General features: G+C 32.6%; 1 protein-coding gene across 1 annotated transcript in view; it reads right to left on the bottom strand.

The window, feature by feature from the left end:
• LOC111703322 (alpha,alpha-trehalose-phosphate synthase [UDP-forming]) overlaps positions 1 to 15,640 on the bottom strand; it is a 49,718-nt gene that overhangs the window by 13,179 nt on the left and 20,899 nt on the right. The window contains exons 14-20 of the mRNA XM_023475228.1: positions 15,553 to 15,595; positions 13,565 to 13,617; positions 11,645 to 11,733; positions 4,994 to 5,100; positions 4,467 to 4,517; positions 2,134 to 2,159; positions 1,690 to 1,770 (exon numbers count right to left, since the gene is read on the bottom strand). Of these exons, the coding sequence (XP_023330996.1) occupies positions 1,690 to 1,770; positions 2,134 to 2,159; positions 4,467 to 4,517; positions 4,994 to 5,100; positions 11,645 to 11,733; positions 13,565 to 13,617; positions 15,553 to 15,595 (450 nt within the window). The remainder of the gene's footprint in view (positions 1 to 1,689; positions 1,771 to 2,133; positions 2,160 to 4,466; positions 4,518 to 4,993; positions 5,101 to 11,644; positions 11,734 to 13,564; positions 13,618 to 15,552; positions 15,596 to 15,640) is intronic.

The following is a 15,640-nucleotide window of genomic DNA, read 5'->3' as shown; positions in this document are numbered from 1 at the left end:
TATAGGAACCATGAGGAGCCAGGGTTCCATCATGGTCCAGAAGCAAACAAAGCTTCTCCCAACCTAGATACATTATATAGAGTGGATATATAGGAACCATGAGGAGCCAGGGTTCCATCATAATCCAGGAGCAAACATAGCTTCTCCCAACCTAGATACATTATATAGAGTGGATATATAGGAACCACGAGGAGCCAGGGTTCCATCATAATCCAGGAGCAAACATAGCTTCTCCCAACCTAGGTACATTATATAGAGTGGATATATAGGAACCATGAGGACTGAGGAGCCAGGGTTCTATAATTATAAAAGAGCAAACAAAGTTTCTCCCAACTTAGATAAATTATATAGAGAGGATATATAGAAACCATGAGGAGCCAAGGTGCCATAATTATAAAGGAGCAAACATAGTTTCTCCCAACCAATAAGATACATTATAGGGTCAATTTTAATTCGAACCGGAACGACTCCTTGTACCGGCCTAGAAATGCGTGGCTTGTACTGGCTCTACCCTATCCCACGATAGCCCGGTTTTAACTTTGATGGCCCGGCCAGACTTTTTACAGTACCTGGCCGATTACAGGCCAATTTGACCTATCGCACTATAGCTAAGTTTAACGTGAGTGGATGGATAGTTAGATAGACTTTAGTATCCTATATTTAGGATATATTTTTCATCCATGATCAGTGAATGCTGGAAAAGGTACTGTTGTAAATAGGATATGCCACTCCTGAGTTTCACTTAAATTTCTTCTAAAAATCATTTGTCTTTACAAAGATCATTCAAATTTGTTTACTCTTGACAAATATTCATTTAAAGATCATAACTCTCTTAAAGGGGCTGTAAAGGAAAAATAAAAGGGGGTATAGGATGAAACCTGATAATCTCAGGAGTTGAACGATAAATATAAGACATCTATCTGATGTTCCTGTCTCGAGAAATTGATATAAAACTGTGTCAACATTATACGAAAATTAAAAAAATTTAAACGATAACTTAAAGCCAATTATTTTAGTTAAAATCTAAATGGATTCAAAACTCATAATTTGCCGGCATCTTCATTTTCTGTCACTTCACAATTGAGTTTTATTTTTTCTTCAATTCTTTTTATTAATGTGGCTTCTAATGTTCTTATCCGACTAATAATACAGTTTTGTTGTTGCATGAGAGGAGTAAACATTTTGATGAAATAGTTCCACCCTAAATTATGATTAATTCTTATAGCTCATTAGAATATCTTCCCTCATAGACACTTCACGGGCAGCTGTAGTACATTTGAATTTCCGAGCCAGGTCAACCTTTCCGGTCCCAGTTTAAACTGTATCGCCGGGACATTGGGTAAATAAAGCAGACACTCTATAGGAGTTGCCGGTGCAACAAGCTTGACCCGTTGAATTTACTTTTACTAAAGGGTCAGGGGTGCGTGACTACTTAAATTGGGACTGTATATGTAATTTTAGGTGAAAATCAATTGATAAAAAGGTTTATGTTAGCTCTGAATTACAAAAAGTTATTTCCAAAATATTTTTTTTAAATTTTTTTTAACTTTGACAGTGCATAAACCTACCCTGCGGGATCATAAGCTACCTGAAAAATTAGATACAAACTGACAGACAAGCAAAGTATATATATATATATATTTATTATAAAATCGTGTTTAAATAATTTCTTTTTTAAAGCTTTAGTACCTGGTACTCCGAGGTATTTGTTCAACATTTCGTCAAAATCTTCAAATTTAATCGTGTCAAGACAAGCGGAAAGTTCTCCATCTAAACATTTTTTAATTGTTGAAAATTTTCTTTGTTTTTCACGTGAAAGAGTTTAATCACGGGTAAAATGACAAAGGGAGGAAAATCGTACTGTAATTCTTTTAAAAGAGTTTGAGTTCTCAGAGTTAACGGTTATTAACGATCCGTAACGATCGTCTAAAATAAAAACAACCAACCTTCGTTGACGAAACGTAGAATAAAAACTAAAAACTACTACTTCGTTTTTAATTTTATCAAAAACTACATCATCTCTAATTATTACTCATATAAATTATAAAAGTGGTTTGATTTTGTACTTTGATAAATGTTAATGAGTAAGTTTAAATTACTTGTGCAGAGTTCCCTTAAAACAAATATTCTAACCTGTATCCACTAGGTTATCCATCTCTCTTTAATATTTACAATAATTAATCAGCGTTAAAGTTATGCAAACAAATTTTCCCACTTTCTGTATGATCATGGAAGTTATTAAGGTTTAATTAAGGTAAGGGAGATTGTTTTTTTTGTACACATTGAGCTGCGGTGTATTAACTTATTTTTGTACACATTGAGCTGCGGTGTATTAACTTATTTTTGTACACATTAAGCTGCGGTGTATTAACTTATTTTTGTACATATTGAGCTGCGGTGTATTAACTTATTTTTGTACACATTGAGATGAAGTATATTAACTTATTTTTGTACACATTGGACTGCGGTGTATTAACGTATTTTTGTACACATTGGACTGCGGTGTATTAACGTATTTTTGTACACATTGGACTGCTGTGTAATAACGTATTTTTGTACACATTGGACTGCGGTGTATTAACGTATTTTTGTACACATTGGACTGCTGTGTAATAACGTATTTTTGTACACATTGGACTGCGGTGTATTAACGTATTTTTGTTTAGATTGGACTGCGGTGTATTAACGTATTTTTGTTTACATTGAACTGCGGTGTATTAACGTATTGTGCTGAATAGTGGACTGCAGTGTATTAACGTATTTTTGTTTACATTGGACTGCGGTGTATTAACGTATTTTTGTTTAAATTGAACTGCGGTGTATTAACGTATTGTGCTGAATATTATACTGCGGTGTATTACCGCATTACGCTGAATATTGCACTGCGGTGTATTAATGTATTACGTTGAATATTGGGCTGCGGTGTATTAAGGTATTACGCTGAATATTGGGCTGCGGTGTATTAACGTATTACGCTGAATATTGGGCTGCAGTGTATTAACGTATTACGCTGAATATTGGGCTGCGGTGTATTAACGTATTACGCTGAATATTGGGCTGCGGTGTATTAACGTATTACGCTGAATATTGGACTGCGGTGTTTTAATGTATTACGCTGAATATTGGACTGCGGTGTATTAACATATTACGCTGAATATTGGACTGCGGTGTATTAACATATTACGCTGAATATTGGGCTGCGGTGTATTAACGTATTACGCTGAATATTGTACTGCAGTTTATTAACATATTACGCTGAATATTGGACTGCGGTGTATTAACGTATTACGCTGAATATTGGGCTGCGGTGTATTAACGTATTACGCTGAATATTGGGCTGCGGTGTATTAACGTATTACGCTGAATATTGGACTGCGGTGTTTTAATGTATTACGCTGAATATTGGACTGCGGTGTATTAACATATTACGCTGAATATTGGACTGCGGCGTATTAACGTATTACGCTGAATATTGGACTGTGGTGTATTAACGTATTACGCTGAATATTGGATTGCGGTGTATTAACGTATTACGCTGAAAATTGGACTGTGGTGTATTAACGTATTACGCTGAATATTGGACTGCGGCGTATTAACGTATTACGCTGAATATTGGACTGTGGTGTATTAACGTATTACGCTGAATATTGGATTGCGGTGTATTAACGTATTACGCTGAAAATTGGACTGTGGTGTATTAACGTATTACGCTGAATATTGGACTGCGGTGTATTAACGTATTACGCTGAATATTGGACTGTGGTGTATTAACGTATTACGCTGAATATTGGATTGCGGTGTATTAACGTATTACGCTGAAAATTGGACTGTGGTGTATTAACGTATTACGCTGAATATTGGACTGCGGTGTATTAACGTATTATGCTGAATATTGGATTGCGGTGTATTAACGTATTACGCTGAATGATTTTGAAAGTAAGTAAAATATAACTTCAATATAAAAAAAAAACCTATATAAGAATGATCTGAACATATTTTTATGATAAAAGTGCTGAATATTAGCAATGCTAGAAACTATAAGTTATATCAAGAGACTTGAAAATATTGTGAAAAATAATCAGACCTTTCCTGGGCAAGGGTAAATTACTGTAAAATGTACACAAACCCTACCCTCCTACCCCCTACCTTTACATTGCATTCATATAAATTATTTCATTAAAAGTTCCAAAAAAGTTGTTTTTATTACAATGCAGAATGTTTGCTTGAAATATCGAGGAATCAGTCGTATTCCAAAACTGTAAAAGGAATGCTGTAGAATGAAATAAAATAATGATGATGATAATAATAATAATAATAATATAATAATGATAATAATAATAACAATAATAACAACAATAATAATAATAATAATAATAATAATAATAAAAATAATAATATTAAAAATCAAACTAAATTTAACTGAAAAACTCTGATAAAAGTATTTCTTTATTATGTAAATAATTTTCCTTAGAAAACTTCTCATCCAGAAGTTTAAATCATGAATCTTCTCTCTCCCTCTGTTTGTTGAAAAATGTTTACATAAACACAAAAATAATTGGATTTTAAAATTAATTTGGATTTTCAGTCGATTGTTCACAATTATTTAAATCTGGGTTATCTTAAAACCAGGAATTATTATGGTTAAAAAAGGATTATGGTAGTCTTGCAAAAAATTGTTTACATTGAAAGCATTAAAATGTACAAAATAAACATAAAAAACTCTAAATTATCAGTTTCATAAATCTCCATTTATAAAACTAAAACAACAATTATAATAAGAATTCACGAAAATATGCACGAAATCTTTTCAAGGATGCAAATAAGTATTTTCGTTGACGGATTCAAACATATTTTTTAATCTAAACTCTAATTCAGATATGGAGAATTTGTGACTATATCCCTCCAGCTGTAAATTGTAAAATTATCATTTTTGTGGCAAGCCAGGTTTTTAAAAATTCTTATTTATGGTTTTAAACAAAAGCATTTTCTTTTCCTAAGGCTGATCATCCTGACCTCGGCCTCGGCCTCTGACATGGTGAGGCTGTTGTGGAGATAATCCGCCACCTTGTTGACCTCGTAGGGGTTCACTATAAGAGCCTCCTGCAACCAAAAGTATGAATCAAATTGTGAAAAATGAAAACGACATTTAATTAAATAAAAATGCATTTTTTTCGACTTCTTGAGAGTAAATATTAAAATTTCTTAAATATAAAAAAGCAAACACTAATTTTATCAACTAGCCTGGGAACTCAGCTTTAGCCACTGTTAATTGATTTGTTTTATACATACAAGATTCTTTTAATGTCGTATTTTTCATTATTTTAAGGTCTCACTGTAATCCATTAAGTCTATAAAACACGTAGAATCCAGAAAAAAATGACAAGTTTTCTAGAGATACACATTTATTAACAGAAAATATTTTTAAAAAAATATTAAAAAAGATTACATTTTTTTATATTTTCGGTAAGGGTCTTAATACCCAGATTTCAGTATGTTGTAAGAAATATTCAAAACTATTTATAATTTTTCAAATATCCTATTTTAAGAGTTTTCAAGTTTATAAAGTCTAAAATTTTTATAAATTTGGTTTTTTGTTATGATTCTTTCGTTTTTTGAATATCCAACATGAAAGGTTTAAATGAAAGGAAACCTCAAAGAATATGTAGATGCAGTATTTTAAAATGCTGCAAACATTTTATCTATGATACTGAAAAGACTAAAAGATTTCGCAATTTCTCCGGTTTTCTTAATCAAATTTTTTAGTATCTTAAAGTATTTTGAAGTATTTTAAGAGATGTAATCCGTCGTCAGAGATCAGGGTTCAAAGGGAATCTGGGATTAAAAGTATAGATCGAATGGTGACAATGACATACAGTACATACAGTACATACTGTACATCGAACAATTGTGTGTTGCGGCATCTGTGTGTCTCTACAACAAGAAAGAAAACAGCAGAGAACTTGTTTTTTTCTAATACTAATAAATTTTTTAAATACTTTTCTAATTGCTTCAAATAAAGTATTTGATTTTGATACAATTCAGGGCCTCCCGTGTAAGATGTAATGTAAGGTGAAATAAATTGTTTTGCTGTGTATGACTGAGGGACCCCCCCCCCCCTCTGATTCAATAACTTCATAGTAACTAAATGATTTTATTTTCTGATACTAATAAATGTGTCAAAGTCAATACTTTTTTAATTGATTCAGGTAAAGACCAGTATTCTCAACATACAATTCTGTACTGTCACTAGGGAAGGAGGGTGCTCCCCCCCCCCCCGTGTGATATATAATGAGAGGTGAAATAATGTTTATTTTGCTGTGTTTGAGGGATTTTGCCCCCTTCCTCCTGTTTACCCTGTGCGCCCCCCTTCACTGTTTCTGAAAATTTTCGTTTAAAAAATACCGCCCCCCCCCCCCGTTCAGAAGAATTAGGGGGTGGTAGCTGAATGCCCCACCCCGAGGTTTGACAATTTTTGTCCTCTCCCCTTTAGGATGAATCGCCCACTTGGTTGTGCCTACAATTCTCAACATTCTCGAACCCATTTTTAATTTTCTTATCAAAAAAAGCCATTCATGAATGTTTTGCGTCATGTTTTTCATTTTGCTAAATATTTTTTGAATATTTGAACTTCGCACAAGGAACTTATAAAAGTTAAAATATCGATTTGACAAATGTAAATTAATTGGTTTCTGCATTTTTATTCTCTGTGTAGAATGACGTCTACAAAAATTCCCTTCTTCTTTAAATGTACATTTATGTCCAATGATAAGGAGTACAAACTTTCTATCATCATTCTTAAAATCTGGCCCACATAAACTTCCTGTGGGTATTAAGTTTCCAAACAAAATCGGGTCAGCTGTCTTGACATTTCAAGGGTTTTTACAGTTCGATCAGAATTTTACCATACAGGGAGTCTCAATAAACGTAAGAATTCGGTTACGATTTTGATATCGTCGTCGTGAATTATTTTTTTTTAAAGAATGGTGATGCCTACAACGAATGTTATACTCCGCGTCTCCTAGGTGTAAACACACACGTCACACAGTACAGTTGTTTCTCTTCACGTAACTTTATTTTGACCATTAAAATTAGTTTACACAACGCTAATACTTGACAAAGACGATCTCGCATTCGTCTCTTAATTCCCATGTTTATTGGGACACCCTGTATAAAGCGTAGTTTTTCACCTTTTCTCTTTATACGTTTACTAGCTTGATAACCCAGCGTTGCCCAGGGTAATCAAAGTTACTCCCGCCGTTTACCTGCGCTAGGTCATAAACTACGAGTTTTCCTATTTTTCTCCAAAAACTTGACCCACGCATCTTAGAATCTCAAAACCATGCTGAGAACATTCCCGGGGTCTCCCCAGTTCCCCAATCAAAGTTTGAGGCAAATCGGTCCAGGGGTTCCTGAGTTATGATCGGACAAAAAAACAGACGAACAGAGATTACAATTATGCATAGATAAATGTCGACATGTGGATGTAAAGATTTTTGATTTGTAGACCAACTGCACATGATTGAATTCAAATAGAAGAAACCAAATGCATTTTGCATCTTGTCCTGGTTTGTCCAGGCCTCTAGGGGGATTTATGGAATACAAACTTCCACATAGAGATATAAAATATCTGCATAATATACGGATGGTTTTTCTGAAATCATTAATGTAAGTTTATAAATATTTTGTTTTTTGTATGCAACATGATATTCTACTTTATCCAGTAATATAATTAAGGCAGACTCCTGGGTTACCCACAAAAGATGAGTCTTAAATGACGGCCTAAATAAAGCACTTTAGCGTGAAAATTAGTTTTCTGTCTTTAATAAATCTTTATATAATTGATTTAATCTGAAGGAAGTATGTAAGAAAATATATTAAATAAATTCTGGCATCTCAGTACAATCTAAACCTTTGTGCAGATGACCCTGTAGTAAAGATTAGACAAGTCAATCTAACTTATATGAAAGATGTATCAAATACGTGGACTGAGTCTGATGGCCTAAAAGGGACTGTAAGAGTGATTTCAAGTGATCCTCCATGCAAAAAAAGGGCAATGCCCGATTTACAACAGACTCTTTACACTTGTGAATGTTCATCGAGTAGAACGAGCTCTTTTTGTTAAAATATCTTGAACATCCCTTGAATCACTCTAAAACGCGGTGTACGACATCATCAATCGGTCGAAGGTTGAAAGGGTACTGTTGTGGATCTTTGTATTGCGGGTCACTTGAAATTACGCTTACAGTCCCTTTATAGGGACTGTAAAGGAAAAATGAAAGGGGTATAGGATAAAACCTGAAAATCTCAGGTTTTGAACGACATCTTAGGTTTAAAGGGACTGTAAACAGGAAAGTTTAAAGGGACTGTAAACAGGAAAGTTCAAAGGGATTGTAAACAGGAAAGTTTAAAGCGACTGTAAACATAAAAGTTTAAAGGGATTGTAAACAAGAAGGTATAAAGAGACTGTAAACAGGAAGGTTTAAAGAGACTGTAAACAGGAAAGTTTAAAGGGACTGTAAACAGGAAAGTTTAAAGGGACTGTAAACAGGAAAGTTTAAAGGGACTGTAAACAGGAAAGTTTAAAGGGATTGTAAACAGAAAAGTTTAACGGGACTGTAAACAGGAAAGTTTAAAGCGACTGTAAACATAAAAGTTTAAAGGGACTGTAAACAAGAAGGTATAAAGAGACTGTAAACAGGAAAATTTAAAGGGACTGTAAACAGGAAAGTTTAAAGGGACTGTAAACAGGAAAGTTTAAATGGACTGTAAACAGGAAAGTTCAAAGGGATTGTAAACAGGAAATTTTAAAGGGACTGTAAACAGGAAAGTTTAAAGGGACTGTAAACAGGAAAGTTTAAAGAGATTACAAAAAGGAAAGTTTTAAGGGACTGTAAACAGGAAGGTTTAAAGAGACTGTAAACAGGAAAGTTTAAAGGGAATGTAAACAAGAAAGTTTAAAGGGACTGTAAACAGGAAATTTTAAAGGGACTGTAAACAGGAAGGTTTAAAGGGACTGTAAACAGGAAAGTTTAAAGGGACTGTAAACAAGAAATTTTAAAGGGACTGTAAACAGGAAAGTTTAAAGGGACTGTAAACAGTTTAAAGGGACTGTAAACAGGAAAGTTTAAAGGGACTGTAAACATGAAAGTTTCAAGGGACTATAAACAGGAAAGTTTCAGGGGACTGTAAACAGGAAAGTTCAAAGGGACTGTAGACAGGAAGGTTTAAAGGGACTGTAAACAGGAAAGCTGAAAGGGACTGTAAACAGAAAAATTTAAAGGGACTGTAAACAGGAAGGTTTAAAGGGACTGTAAGCAGGAAAGTTTAAAGGGACTGTAAACATTAAAGTTTAAAGGGACTGTAAACAAGAAAGTTTAAAGGGATTGTAAACAGGAAAGTTTATCGTTTGACCCTATAGACATTTGACCCAATGTCGGTAAATCACATTTTAAAAAAAATTTTCATTCATAAACCTTCCCTGTGGTCACATGATGTCCCACAAAAAATTTGGACCCGATCGGTTCAGCCGTTTTGACGATTATTTGATACAAACTAACGAACAGACAGACAGGCAAGCCAAATTTATATATATATAGATTACTACTTTAACTACCTTCTATTTATAGGACATAATGCTATTGGGAAAAATAAGGCATTTTATCTACATTTTATGCATACAGGACATGGTATGTATCGTGAACATAGGGTAATAAAACGAAGAGGTGAAGCTTAGCTCAGATGTACACAACCAAATTGAACGAATAAAAGAAACAGATTCAGTGAGATTCTTGGGAATATGGCTGGACACAAAATTGAACTTTAATGACTATTTTAAAAAGGTATACAAGCGGTTAACTTTTTCACTTTATGCTATGAAAAAAATGAAAAACTTCTTAAGCTTTGAAACCATAAAATTGCTCTATTACTCCTTTTTCCACTCCCATTTAGAATTTAGTTCAACATTCCTAATGCTAACTTCAAACAAAAATATTGATAAGATAGAATCATTGCAAAAGAAAGCTATCCGTCTTTTGATGGGGTTACCTAGAATAAGTCACACAGCGGAAGCTTTTTGGGCTTTAAACATACTCCCCTTCAGAAAATTAGGAATTTTTAATGTCATTTCAATTGAAAGTATATCAATTTTATTAAAAACGATCTAAACTTTCACACTCCATAAAGCTTTTTTTTTATTTTTTTTAACATTCCAAATAAATCTAAACTAAACTAAAAGTTGTTAGTTCATCGTCGAAAAATACTAACAATCCACCACTAATTTTTATGTAAAATATAGTGTAAACAATAAATATGTAACTTTCCTTATCCTTTCCTTTCCTTTTCCTATTATTTATATTTTTTTAAAATTGGGGGGAAATATTCCCACAACCTCTACTTTTAGAGGTTTTTAAATATTTTCTCCTGAAACACATTTTTTTGTATGTTTTTGTTATATTTCATAAATAAATAATTTTTTACTTTTTTTTTTTTTATTAATTAATTAATAGAGCGGTCGGTTGTATACATCACGATATGTTTACGTATCTAACACTGTACACTTGTATATAGAGTGATCGTATTTCTAAAGGGGGATTACATGGAATTGACCAACTTTTAGATTTTCTTTCTTTATTTAAAGAGAATTCGATGATGTTGACTGCAAATATTTGACAATTTGTCAAATTTGTAGGTTTTCAATTTATTAACAAAAAGTTATGTCAAAAATATTAAGTTTCTAGGGCCCGAATTTAACTTAAAACATTCTTATTTCAAACATTTTTATCGTTTCTTCTCTTCAACTCTTTATGACAGTGTGTGCAGGGTTACCCACAAAAGATGAAACAACAATGACGACCTGGAGCTCTTAACCCTAAACAGACGGGGGGGGGGTTGGCTCTCCTCTCATGTTTTTGATTTTTCATAAATGAAATTTAAAGGATTTTTTTGTAAATCTTTTTTATCCATAAGGTAGGGAGGGTACAGAGCGATAAAAACCGGAGTATATAAAAAACTTAAATAGCCCATAACTGTTTTTGACTAAAGCTACAGATCTGAAAACAATATTTTTGAAAAGCCCTTGAGAATGGTTGTAGAAACATGTGTCACACTTTGATATTTGTTTTAAACCCAAAAAAATATTTTTACATTTTTTCGACCTTTTTTTGCATTTTTTTCGACCTTCGACTCAAAGTTATCGATCTAATTTTATTTCAATGAGCTGCGCGCCTTGAAATATTTGGCTATGAACATGCATTTAAACCCTATACCTATTCGCTGAGGTCTTTTTCTCATGGGGGGGGGGGGCGTCCCATACATGGATTCAGACCCTCCAGCGTTAGATACGTAAACATATCGTGATGTATAGAACCGACCGCTCTGATAATCAATTAATAGAGAGGTCTGTTGTGTACATCTGAGCTAAGCTTCACCTCTTCGTTTTATTACTCTATGATAGTGAAGATGACATGAGCTATCTAGGCTATACAGTAAAATCTTGAATCACCAATTCACTTCCAAATTCCAATTACCATACTCATGAATCTTTCACTTTGAATCAATGGTTCATAATTTGAACCGGCGGTAAGTAGTTCAACGACCTCTTCAACTGATTCAATTCTGTCCCTGTACTGCAGCTATAAAATCTCACCTGCATTAGATCTGCAGCTCCTACGAAAGGAGAGAGAATAAGAACTCCTGGTTTATCCCCCTGTATCCTGCAGGAGACAAACTCCTTTGCTAAAAAAAAATAACATTTAATCTCTTAAACTATAGATTAAACAAAATATCAGATAGGACACTAGATGTCGTTTTTTCTAGATTTCAATGAACCTTGTTTACAATAACCCTGAGGCAAAAGCCCAGAGGAGTTTCGCGCAGTCGGCGTAAAATTACAAGGCAGAGAGAGTCTGTTTTGTCTAAATCATACTCGCGGAATTGCCTGGCGTTGCCCGTGAAATTTTAAAAATCAATTGTGAAGGGCAAAAAGAATTTCTCTGGTCATTCAGAACTAAAGCAAGGATGATTATAATACTTATTCTTATTTTCATGTACTCTCTAGTTCTACGTATTGCATGGGTCTCATCTTAAAAACATATTTTTACTTAAACTCCGGTCATGGTGTTTCATCTTCACCGTTAAATACCTCAAGATTTTTTAATAACATTTTAGAATTTTAGTCATATCCGTTGTTGTATCTGGTTAACTGTATAATGTAAATACAAAACCAGGTTATGTTTTAACTATATTTGGAACTAGGGGTTACAATCGTTTAGTATAAACTTAAATCTTTGATATTACACTATTATTCTTTATCTTACTTAAAGGGACTATGTAAGGTAAATAAACTAAGGATTCATTTGAGACATATAAAACGTTTCCACGATGTATAATTAATGAATCCTAAAGAATTTGTCCACATACAGTGAAACCCTTTATAACGAATACATCGGAAGAATTTATCAAATGTCGTCTTGACACTTTTTCAATGAGTTTTATACTATATTTCGTAAATTTCAGTATTTGCGAAAATAAATAAATAGCCATGAATATGCGGGAACATTTTTAAAGAGTTCCATATAATCATTTAATTAAAAAACTAAATATCTGCAACATTACATTATCAGAAAGTGAAGAATACGACATTTGATGAATTCTTTCGATGTATTCGTTATTAAGGGTTTCACTGTACACTGCATGCTCATTTCAACTATACCCTGCATAGCCGGTCTGTCCCTTTAAGGAAATTTAACAATATGCTAAATATAAATATAATTTTTTTCGAGCAAAGTATAAAAATTTAGATATACAGGGTGATTAAAAAACGGAAATATCGTTATTTTACACATGCCAACTTTTTTTTCATAATCCAAGAATATGATTATCAAAATGAAGAAATATTTGTCGGGACATACAAAAAAAACATTCCGAAAAATCTTTTTGCAAAAAAAATTTTTTCACGAAATTATTTGGAAAATATTTTGTATAAATACTAATCTGTTCTAAAATTTTTTAAAAATCTATTAACAAAAAATCCGGTAGAAAAGATCTGCGCCAAATCTTAGACAAAAGTATCAAAAATGTATCTATACTGTTGAAAAATTCTTCATATTTTTCAAAATTGTTTGAATCAAAAGTTCCATTTTTCCATCTTTACAATTTTGGTAAGATTTGGAGTCGATTTGTGCTAAGTTTTTTTGTGAAAACTCTTTATTTATTCATTGAAATTTATGATAAAAATAGAATAAACAGTTTTAATCGATTTCTAAAGACAAAATTTTTTTGTGCAAAAATCTCTCTTGGATTATTTTCTAAGTACCAAAAGTGTTTTTGCTATTGGTTCACTTTAGGGGGGGGGGCTTTGTGGGCTCAGCCCCCCCTGGACCAGTAAAATCAAAAGATTTTAGCTTAGCCCCCCATTGAAAAAAAAATTTAAGCCCTCCCCGTGCAAATTCCTGAATACGCCCCTGACGCTAATCCTGGTATTTACACCATCCGGATATACAGATATAGGGATAAGAAATTTTTTGGCGAAAACTCAAATTATTTGTTTATGAAAAAAGGTACAAACCTGATAAGTTCATCCCGTCTCGAAGTGGTGTAATCAGTGCTATATCAGCATCTCTGGTCAAACAAAAATACTTGAAACATTATCTATTTTCATTTGAATCTTTTTTATTGATTTTAATCAATGAAAAGGTCAAAGAAAAATAACAACATAATTAAAAGTGCATTCAATTTTAAAATGTATTCTTAAAATGGAAAATGCAGAAAAGTTATTTTCTCTCAAATGTCGACTTCTTTTCAAATTATTAAAAAATAAAAAATCATTCGAGACATATATAATTTCAAAATACTTTTTTTCTATTAAAATATGTTAGTAAACATTGCCAAGTGTCAAATTAGGGATCAGCGCAACAAGAGATTTTTGAAAAGCATGTTCCAAAGCATAAAAAAGGTATTTACAATCTGTCAAAAAAATGTGTTATAACTTATAGGCTAAAAAATTCGAAATTTTATTTTTCCAAAAAAAAAAATTTCAAAATTATTTTTGTACATTTTTTTCAAATTTTTTTGGGGGGGCAACACCGGGCCCTTCAGACAGTTTTCAATATTTTGGAGAGCAATTTTATTTTACAATTTTTGTTTAATAGGATTACAATTTTCTTGATAAAGTGTTCTTTCATGATAAAAACTAAAATTATTTTATGATGTTAACAATAAAATTATCTCCTTTGTGCGTTTTTCAGTAGCCTTATATTGTTCAAAAGTAGTAATTAGGTATCAACAAACTAACAAAGGTTTTCAACTCTTTCATGCAAGTCACCGTAATACATTTGAATTTCCGAGCCGGGTCAACCTTTCCAGTCCCAGTTTGTACTGTACCTAGCTCTATGGATAGGACTAGCCGGTGCAACAAGGTTGACGGCCTTGACGCAGTCAGACTTTATGCTTCATATAGGTTGAATTTACTTTTACTAAAAGGGCAGAGGTTCGTGAAGTACAAAACGGTTTTCAGACAATCCTGATTCGGACGACATCTTTTTCTATCTACAGCGCGTGGAATGGAAAAACCGGTTGTGCAAATTATGCATTTATTGCGTGTCCTGGAGTATCGAATTTTTCGCGCAAATTCCGCCTTTTTGCGCAAGCAAAAATAAAACTTTTAGCTACAACAGATATTGTTAATTACTATTTACTTTTTAATTGTCCTATTTGAGGGAAAGATTTGAAATTATATCATCATTATCAGTTTTTTTACGATTCATTGTTAATTGAAGTAAGGTATTTTTCTAGTTTAAGATTTAACTGTTAACGATATTTTTTCTATTTTCTTTTGAATTTCTTTCCTGAATATCTCATTGTATTCTTATATTGCTTCTTTGTACAGAATTGTCAATATTGTATTGAGTCTTGGAAATAGAATTATTTATTTTCTTTTCTATATTTATCTTTATACAGCCTTGTTTTAAACATCACATTTAATTTTTTTTGGTAAGGTTCGTGTTTTAGGATAGAAAATGATATAATGTAGGTAGAAGGGGATACAGGGGGACCTTTGCACCCATCTGACGGATTCAAGGGGCGTAGCCCCCACCCCCTGAGATTTTAGAATAGCTCTTCAATAGCACTTAAGGGAATAAAAACCTAGTGCAAAACAGGAATAATAACTATCTTAAAAAAATGTTGTTCCTTCATCTGGATGTTTTTGTTCCGAAATAAATCTAGTGCCCCCCCCCCCTAAATGTTGTTTTCAAACCCCTCTGTTATCAGAGTTAGAAGTTTAAGAATTTAATGTTCTCAAAAAAGTACAGTTATCTATTTCTTCAACTTTTTAAAATTTCTAAAATTAAATACAAAATTTTTCTAAATATTTTGCACTTTAGAATTTTAAATTTTAAAGGATGGAAACAAGGAAAAATTTTTAAGGAAAATTCAGCCGAAACGTGTTAAAAGCCAATTAGCTTGTGCAAGCAGGTTTATTAATTAAATTATTAATAAAATCATTAAAAATGAATACTAAATAATTAGTTATTAATATATTTAATTCAAGTATTCCTGTAAAGTCCGGCCAGATCCAGATCGGAGAGAGGACGGCTCACTGCAAAACAAAAAGAAATAATACAATAATATATATTTGGCAATT

This window comes from Eurytemora carolleeae, unplaced genomic scaffold (genome assembly GCF_000591075.1).
Source record: "Eurytemora carolleeae unplaced genomic scaffold, Eaff_2.0 scaffold535, whole genome shotgun sequence".
Lineage (NCBI taxonomy): Eukaryota > Metazoa > Arthropoda > Copepoda > Calanoida > Temoridae > Eurytemora > Eurytemora carolleeae.
This window is presented reverse-complemented; position numbering and strand designations above follow the sequence as displayed.